This window comes from Phocoena sinus, chromosome 20 (assembly GCF_008692025.1).
Source record: "Phocoena sinus isolate mPhoSin1 chromosome 20, mPhoSin1.pri, whole genome shotgun sequence".
NCBI classification, from domain to species: domain Eukaryota; kingdom Metazoa; phylum Chordata; class Mammalia; order Artiodactyla; family Phocoenidae; genus Phocoena; species Phocoena sinus.
Window position 1 is genome coordinate 44,749,001 of NC_045782.1, and position 8,270 is coordinate 44,757,270.

General features: G+C 41.2%; 1 protein-coding gene across 8 annotated transcripts in view; it reads left to right on the plus strand.

Moving 5' to 3' along the window:
- Window positions 1-8,270, plus strand: part of MILR1 (mast cell immunoglobulin like receptor 1) — a 31,086-nt gene that overhangs the window by 15,520 nt on the left and 7,296 nt on the right. For 3 of the 8 annotated variants that reach the window (XM_032616035.1, XM_032616034.1, XM_032616038.1), the window contains 3 exons: window positions 3,313-3,402; window positions 4,116-4,184; window positions 4,596-4,676. In XM_032616035.1, coding sequence (XP_032471926.1) covers window positions 3,313-3,402; window positions 4,116-4,184; window positions 4,596-4,648 — 212 coding nt within the window. In that variant the 3' untranslated portion in view covers window positions 4,649-4,676. The other 5 variants (XM_032616033.1, XM_032616036.1, XM_032616037.1 and 2 more) reach the window with 3 other exon arrangements.

An 8,270-nucleotide genomic window follows, 5' to 3' on the forward strand; every position in this document is an offset into this window, starting at 1 on the left:
TGTTTTTGGCCACACCAGGTCTTAGTTGCGGCATGTGGGATCTTTTAGTTGCAGCATGCGGGCTCTTAGTTGTGGCATCTGAACTCTTAGTTGCGCCATGCATGCAGGATCTAGTTCCCCGTCAGGGATTGAACCCAGGCCCCCTGCATTGGGAGCACATTCTTACCCACTGGACCACCAGGGAACTCCCTGCCTGTTTTTAAATTGGGTTTGGTTTTTTGATGTTGAGTTGCATGAATTCTTTGTACATTTTGGATATTAACCCCTTATCAGACATATCATTTGCAAATATCTTCTCCCATTCAGTAGGCTGCTTTTCTGTTTTGTTGATAATCTCCTTCACTGTGCAAGTTTGATGTAGTCCCATTTGTTTATTTTTGCTTTTGCTTCCCTTGCCTGAGGAGACAGAGCCAAAAAAATACTGCTAAGAGCAATGTCAAAGAGCATACTACCTATGTTTTCTTCTGGGTGTTTTATGGTTTCGGATCTTACATTTAGGTCTTTAATCCATTTTGAGTTTATTTTTGTAGATGGTGTGAGAAAGTAGGCCAGTTGATTCTTTTGCATGGGGCTGTCCAGTTTTCCCAATGCCATTTACTGTGTTGTTGTTCCCAATTGTATATTCTTACCTCCTTTGTTGTAAATTAATTGATCATATAAGCATGGGTTCATTTCTGGGCACTCTAGTCTGTTTCACTGATCTATGTGTCTGTTTTCTGTGCCAGTCCCATACTGCTTTGATTATTGTACCTCTGTAGTACAGTTTGAAATTAGAGAGCATGATACCTCCAGCTTTGTTCTTTCTCAGGGTTGTTTTGGTTATTTGAGGTCTTTTGTGTTTCCATGCAAATGTTAGAATAATTTGTCCTAATTCTGTGAAAAATCCCATTGCTAATTTGACAAGGATTGCACTGAACCTGTAGATTGCCTTGGGGAGTACAGTCATTTACAATATTAATTCTTCCAATCTGTGAGCATGGTATATCTTTCCATTTGTTTGTGTTGTGTTCAATTTCTTTCATCAGTGTCTTATAGTTTTCCAAGTACAGGTCTTTTACCTCCTTGGTTAGATTTATTCCTAGGTATTTTATTCTTTTTGGTGCAATTACAAATAGGATTGTTTTCTTAATTTCTCTTTCAGATAGTTCATTTTTGGTGTATAGAAATGCAACTGATTTCTGTATATTAATTTTGTATCCTGCAACTTTACTGAATTCACTTATTTGTTCTAATAGTTCTAATTCTTTGGTGGCATCTTTAGGATTTTCTATATATAGTATCATGTCATCTGCAAACAGTGACAGTTTTACTTTTTTCTTTCCAATTTGGATTCCTTTTTTTCTTCTTCTTGTCTGATTGCTATGGCTAGGACTACCAATACTATTTTCAATAAAAGTGGCAAGAGTGAGCATCCTTGTCTTGTTCCTGATCTTAGAGGAAATGCTTTCAGCTTTTCATTACTGAGTATAATGTTAGCCATGGGCTTGTTATATATGGTCTTTATTATGTTGAGGTATGTTCCCTCTATATCCACGTTGACAGTTTTTACCGTAAATTGATGTTGAATTTTGTCCAAATCTTTTTCTGCATCTATTGAGATGATCATATAATTGTTAAGCAATTTGTTAATGTGGTGTATCACGTTGATTTGCGGATATTGAAACATCCTTCTATCTCTGGGATAAATCTCACTTGATCATGGTGTATGATCCTTTCAATATATTGTTGAATTTGGTTTGCTAATATTTTCTTGAAGCTTTTTGCATCTATGTTCATCAGTTATATTGGCCTGTAATTTTTTTTGTGTGTGTGGTACGTGGGCCTCTCACTGTTGTGGCCTCTCCCGTTGTGGAGCACAGCCTCCGGACGCGCAGGCTCAGCGGCCATGGCTCACGGGCCTAGCCGCTCCGCGGCATGTGGGATCTTCCCGGACCGGGGCACAAACCTGCGTCCCCTGCATCGGCAGGCAGTCTCAACCACTGTGCCACCAGGGAAGCCCTGGCCTGTAATTTTCTTTTTCTCTGGTGTCTTTGTCTGGTTTTGATATCAGGGTGATACTGGCCTCATAGAATGAGTTTGAAAGTGTTCCTTCCTCTTCAACATTTTGTAGAATTCACCTGTGAAACCATCTGGTCTGGGACTTCTGTTTGTTGAGAGTTTTTTGATTACTGATTCAATTTCATATTGAATGGTAATTGGTCTCTTCATATTTTCTATTTCTTCCTGATTGAGTCTTAGGAGATTGTACATTTTAGGAATTTATCCATTTCTTCTAGGTTTTCTATTTTATTGGTGTATAATTGTTTGTAGTAATCTCTTACAGCCCTTTGTATTTCTGTGGTGTCAGTTTTAACTTCTTTCATTTCTGACTTTATTTATTTTGAGCTATTTTCTTGATGAACCTAGCTAAAGGTGTATCAGTTTTGTTTGGCTTTTCATAGAACCAGTTCTTAGTTTCATCAATCTTTTCTATTGTTTTCTTTTAGTCTCTATTTCACTTATTCCTACTCTGATCTTTATTATTTCTTTCCTTCTACTAACTTTTCTTCTTTTTCTATTTCCTTCAGGTGTAAAGTTAGGTTGTTTATTTGTGATTTTTCTTGTTTCCTGAGCTAGGATTGTACTGCAATAAACTTCTCTCTTAGAACGGCTTTTGCTGGGTCCCTTAGATTTTGGATGGTTGTGCTTCCATTTTCATTTGTTTCCAGGTATTTTTTTAATTTCCTCTTTAATTTCTTCAGTGACTCATTGGTTGTTTAGTAGCATATTGTTTATCCTCCAGGTGTTTGTGTTTTTTGCAGTGTTTTTATTGTAGGTGATTTCTAGTCTCATACTGTTGTGATCAGAAAGGATGCTTGATATGATTTCAATCCTCTTAAATTTATTGCATCTCATACTTTTAAAAAACATGTCTCCTCTTCCTACAAAAAGCGCAGGGTCTTACAAAAGTGGAATTAATATTCTTGAGTACTGGCCAGGACTAAATGGAAGTCAGCTGGGTAATTTACTATCACAGATATTACAAAGCTTTTTACAGCCTATTCTTTTCAGCGAAGGAAAGAAAAGGTGTCTCTGGCCATCTCAAGCATAATCTGATAGGCAAAGGATGTTATTTGCAGACCCAAGAAAATAAATCAGAAAGGTTCCTGCCTTAGAGAAGCAGATGCTATGGACTCCTTGCTGAGTCTATGGTTTTCCTTTAATAGACAACAGTTTAGGCCATTGGAGCAGGTCATTCTTTCAGAACTCTGGGGAATTCCCCTCCTGTGGCCAAAGTAGTTTAATTTAATGATTCTGCACCAATTTATATAGGAAAAGCTATGAAAGATAATGCACCCAGAGTCTATGGAAATACACCCATGGAAGATGGAATATATACAAATATCTGTAAAAATCAAGCAGGTAAGAGAACTTTGTTGGTGATTTTGGTTGGTTTGGGGTTTTTGGCTTTAAAAAATTTTTTAAGGTCGTACAGACACATGTGTAAAAAATTGCAGAAGCAGAGTATAGTGTCTCCCTCCCATCCTGACACCCTATCTCACTTGCCAGGGGCATTAACCAATTTTAAAATCCTTCCACAGATATTTTATGTGTATGTTAGCATCTAAATAAATGGTAGCAATGGTAGCATGTCATAGATATGTCATTCTACACCTTGATTTTTTCACTTAACAACGTATCTTGGAGATTTTTTTCTATCAGTTCAGAATGATCCACACTGTGTTCCAATCTCTTTGATGATCACCTCTTAAGGCTGGCATCATTTGTTGCTTTATAGTAAACAGACCCAGGACCTTGGTCAACAATGAGAACAATCCCAGCCAACGCTGACTGAGGGCCAGCCATGTGCCAGGCACGGTGCTAAGCAATTTACCTGCCCTGTCTGGTACAAACGCCACTAACTCCCAATTTATATCATTCCCACTGTACAGATGAGAAATCTGTGCCAGGCTTAGAACCAAGGCAATGTGTTTCCAAAGCCTGAGATGGTAAGTACTCTCTGCAAAGTCCAGAGGTGACATGACATTGTGAGGGTAGCTGGCAAGCCACTGCCCTCAAGTGATCAGAGATTTGGATTATAGGCCCAATAACTCTGTTTCTTGTCTTTTACCCAGGGACTGAATACTCTCAGGAGATACATTATGCCACCCCCATGTTCCAGGAGGTGGCACCGAGAGATCAGGGTGAGCCACAGTTTGGGATAAGGGATGCTATCGAAATGGGAGAGTAGTTTCTGTGAGGTCACCACACTCCTAGGCTTTAGGAACCCAAGGATGGGATGAATGGGGGCAACATGCATACCCTAGGAAACCAATAGCAATCAGTACCATGGCTCCTAACAAGTTTCATCAGGAGATGGGTAGATGGGGAGGAGAGAAGGATGTGGAGGGGAGAATATCATATAAAAATTCCAGAGAGAAGGATGCAGGTGCACTTCTAAAAACTTTTCAAGAATAAATCATTTAGTCCAGGAAAAAAAAAACAGTTAATACTTGGTTCTGTCAGGCCACCCAGCTATTAAAATAGAATTTTTTAAGAGCTTCTATGGATATATATCCTAAGTTTACTGAATTATTTTCTCTTTTATATTATAGAAACTTGTAATGATTGTAAAACTGGATATGTCTATTCTGAACTCATCTTCTGAGATTTAAAGATAGAAACTACATCTCAGGGTAAGATACTTTTTATAAAGCTGATTTCCATAACGAAAAAGCAAACCTGATTGACACTTAAAAAGGTTTCACCTGGTTACCTAAAGTGAATCACTGTTTTTCATGTTTAAACACTATCCTTTGGCCCTTTCAGGTACATCCAATCCTGTCATCAGACAACAGATTTGTCAGATAGGATCCTGACTAGTGACAGTTTTTAAATGCTTTTGCTATTTTTAGGCATGGACCATTTCCCCCATGACCACACCATTTAATAAAGAATAATTGTTCAACCACTATGCTCTTCATAAGTGCATCCTGGAAGCGCTACAATGATCATCTACCCATCCCCATGCCCATTAAAGGTTCAGAAGCAGACACACAGAGCAAAAGCCATGTCTAAATTCTAAAACAAAAACTGGTGACCTTGAAAAGGTGTCTGAAGAAAATGGCACCTGCAGTCACCATTGGAGGAAGGCAAGATTACTCAACAAGTACACATTTGTTATCCATTGCCATTAAAATTTGCTCTCAGCTTCTAGAAGCCTGCAAAATTATTTATATTGATTTCCATGGACTTTCTCAGTCATCAAGATTTAGGTCATGTCAAAGGCATGCCTTTATATGCTGCATTTCCCATCAGCTCTCTGTCAAGAGAACAGCGCAGAGTTGACTTGGGGGAGAAGAGAGAAGTAGATTAGTTTCCCAGGACTGCTGTAACAAATTACCACAAACTGGTGGCTTAAAACAACAGAAATGTATTTTCTTACGGTTCCAGAGGTCAGAAATCCAAAGTCAAGGTGCCAGCAGGGCTGCGCTCCCTCCAAAGGCTCTGGGGCAGAAGTCTCACTTGCCGCTTCCAGTTTCTGGTGGCTCCTGGTGTTTCCTGGCTTGTGGCAGCACCTCTCCAATCTCTGCCTCATCTTCACGTGGCCTTCTCTCCCTCTGCCTTTCTCTTATAAAGACACTGGTCAGCAGATTTAGGTCAATCCAAGTTGACCTCATCTTGAGATCCTTAACTTATTAATTACATCTGCAAAGACACTTTTTCCAAATAAGGTGATATTCACAGGTTCCAGGAATTAGGACTTGTCTTTTTGGGGAGCCACCATTCAGCCCACTTCAGGGGACAAAATTATTTCTGGTTTGAATCTCTTATCCTAGGAGTTATAAGTTAAGTCCAGTAAAGCCAAGAGGCATTTCTTGGGTTCCAGACAAACAAAATAACTTGACCAAAATTGTTCTGCTCTGTTCTTTTTCTCTGTTCCCAACAATGGACCTTTGACTAGCAAAATCATAGCTATTAGACACTAAATCTGTGGAACACCTACAAGGCCAGTATTATTAACTTGCTTTTACAGGTAAGGAAATTTAGGCTTAAATGGGATAATTTCTCAGGGTCATCCCTAGCTTGGTGCGTGGTTGAACTGGGACTTAAATCCCAGCAAAGAACAGCAGCAGCACTGGCTGTGGGAATGCATCTTCAGGGTGGGAAAGGATATTGTGCACACAGGTCCAGATGAATTTGAGGATTTTGTTGCCTAAAGCAGCATTCATGAACATAATTTCCCCCCTTTCTCTGTTGATATTGTTATTTGGAAGAAATCGGTATATCACAGAGGCTAAGAGTGTGGGGGCTGTGGAGTCAGACTGAGCTGAATCCAGGTTCAGTCCTGTGCTAACTGTGTGACTCTGGGTAAGTTACATAAACTCCGTGGGCTTCAGTTTCCTCATTTGAGAGGGTGGGGGAGAGGAAGGGGAGAGAGAGAAATAATACCTACATCATGGAGCTGCTGTGAGAATTAACTCAGGTAATGGATGTAAAAGGTTTGGAACAGGGCTTGGCACAAAGTAAGAACTAAAAAAATGACTAGCTATTCATAGTATGATTGATCATGCTTAGCTTGAGTCATACTAATCGGCTGCTCCCCTTAGAAATCATTGTCTTTGAGGTTATAAACTTAGTGACTTGGCCACCGTTGCTTCTTCATGTCTCAATCATGAAGCAGAGGCTGAGGCAAGGACTTGGTGCAGGTTGTTTATATGAGGGCCCAGGGAGAGTGAAATAGAGAAGGAAAGGGGTGGGGAGGGGCTAGCAAATTAATGAGCATACCAGTAACTGGATTTGATCCTATTAAGACCTTATTTTTTTATGTATGTATGTATGCAGGCTGCACTGGGTCTTAGTTGCTTCTTCATTGTGGCATGCATGCAGGATCTAGTTCCCCAACCAGGGATCGAACCCAGGCCCCCTGCATTGGGAGTGTGGAGTCTTACCCACTGGACCACCAGGGAAGTCCCCTATGAAGACCTTTTGAGGTCTTGAAGTCCAGAATGCCCCTGGGTTTCACAGCATGCCCTGAATTGGCAGCCTCTCATTTTCTCTTGCAAAGCTTCTAAAGCAGTTAGTAGAAGCCAACCAACTCCACAATCCATATAATTACTATTGCCTCATGCCTTTCAAGTGCTAGAACTATTGCATAACCTAGTGCTTCATTATCTACCTCTGCTCCCTTCCCCACTGCAGGGGAAAGTCTTAGAAATTGTGAAGCTATGGCATGTAAGGATTATCTCCACTCCCCTTACCACCGGCAACAGAGTCCTTATTGCCATTCATCCTGGGAGGAATTCCGTTTCCCAGGGCTGCTTTCTAGGGCCTTCTGATAGTCTTATCCTGAGCTAGCCTGGAAAGCAGAGCCTGAGAAACGGCCTTGTGTGGAACAGAAGGGACACTAGGGAACAGGCGTGAGGGACTGGAGGAAAAGCCAGAACAAGGTATAAGGTTGAGCTGGGCATTGCTGTGGGCAACTGGCGCTTGACCCCACTGGAACCATCTGCGGAGTGAAAAAATGTCTCTCAGAATTGTCCACTTGAGGACTGATAGTGAGAAGCATTTACCCATCAGCTTCCATCCCCCACTAAGGGCTGCCCCAGGAGGTGATGCATCTCCCACTTCTAGGCTGTGCATGTGGGCATTCCAAGTGCACTTCCATTGGCGTCTCACCCAGGGCACTGGAAAGCCCCAGGGCAGAAAAGGAGTGATATGTATTGTATAGTTAAAGCAAGAAAGATGTCAGCACAAAGTGGGTGAGGCCTCAGATGCAGCTGGAATCAGAGGTGGGGCCCAGAGGATGTGACTGGTGGTTGCTCTGCCATCTCTCAACATTTCCTTTGTAACAACTATAATAACGACAATAATAATAACTGCCATGGGCAGTTAAGTGTCAAGTGTACTTATCCTCACAACTCCCTCCTCACCCAACTCTGAATTTCTGTGGCTTCCGCCTGTACCTACCCACTGAGCAGATGTTGAGCCCCACCCCCATGGCTTTTGCATGAATTGTTTAGGAGGGGAAGAAGAAAAGGAAGAGGAAGAGGATCTATTGAGTTTTCATTTCAATAGTTACACTTTTTTCATGTCTAGAAGTTTCCCTTTGGTTCTTTTTAAAAATTTATTTATTTATTTTTGGCTGCGTTGGGTCTTTGTTGCTGGGCGTGGGCTTTCTCTAGTTGTGGTGAGCGGGGGCTACTCTTCGTTGCGGTGTGTGGGCTTCTCATTGCAGTGGCTTCTCTTGTTGCAGAGCACGGGCTCTAGGCCCCTGGGCTTCAGTAGTT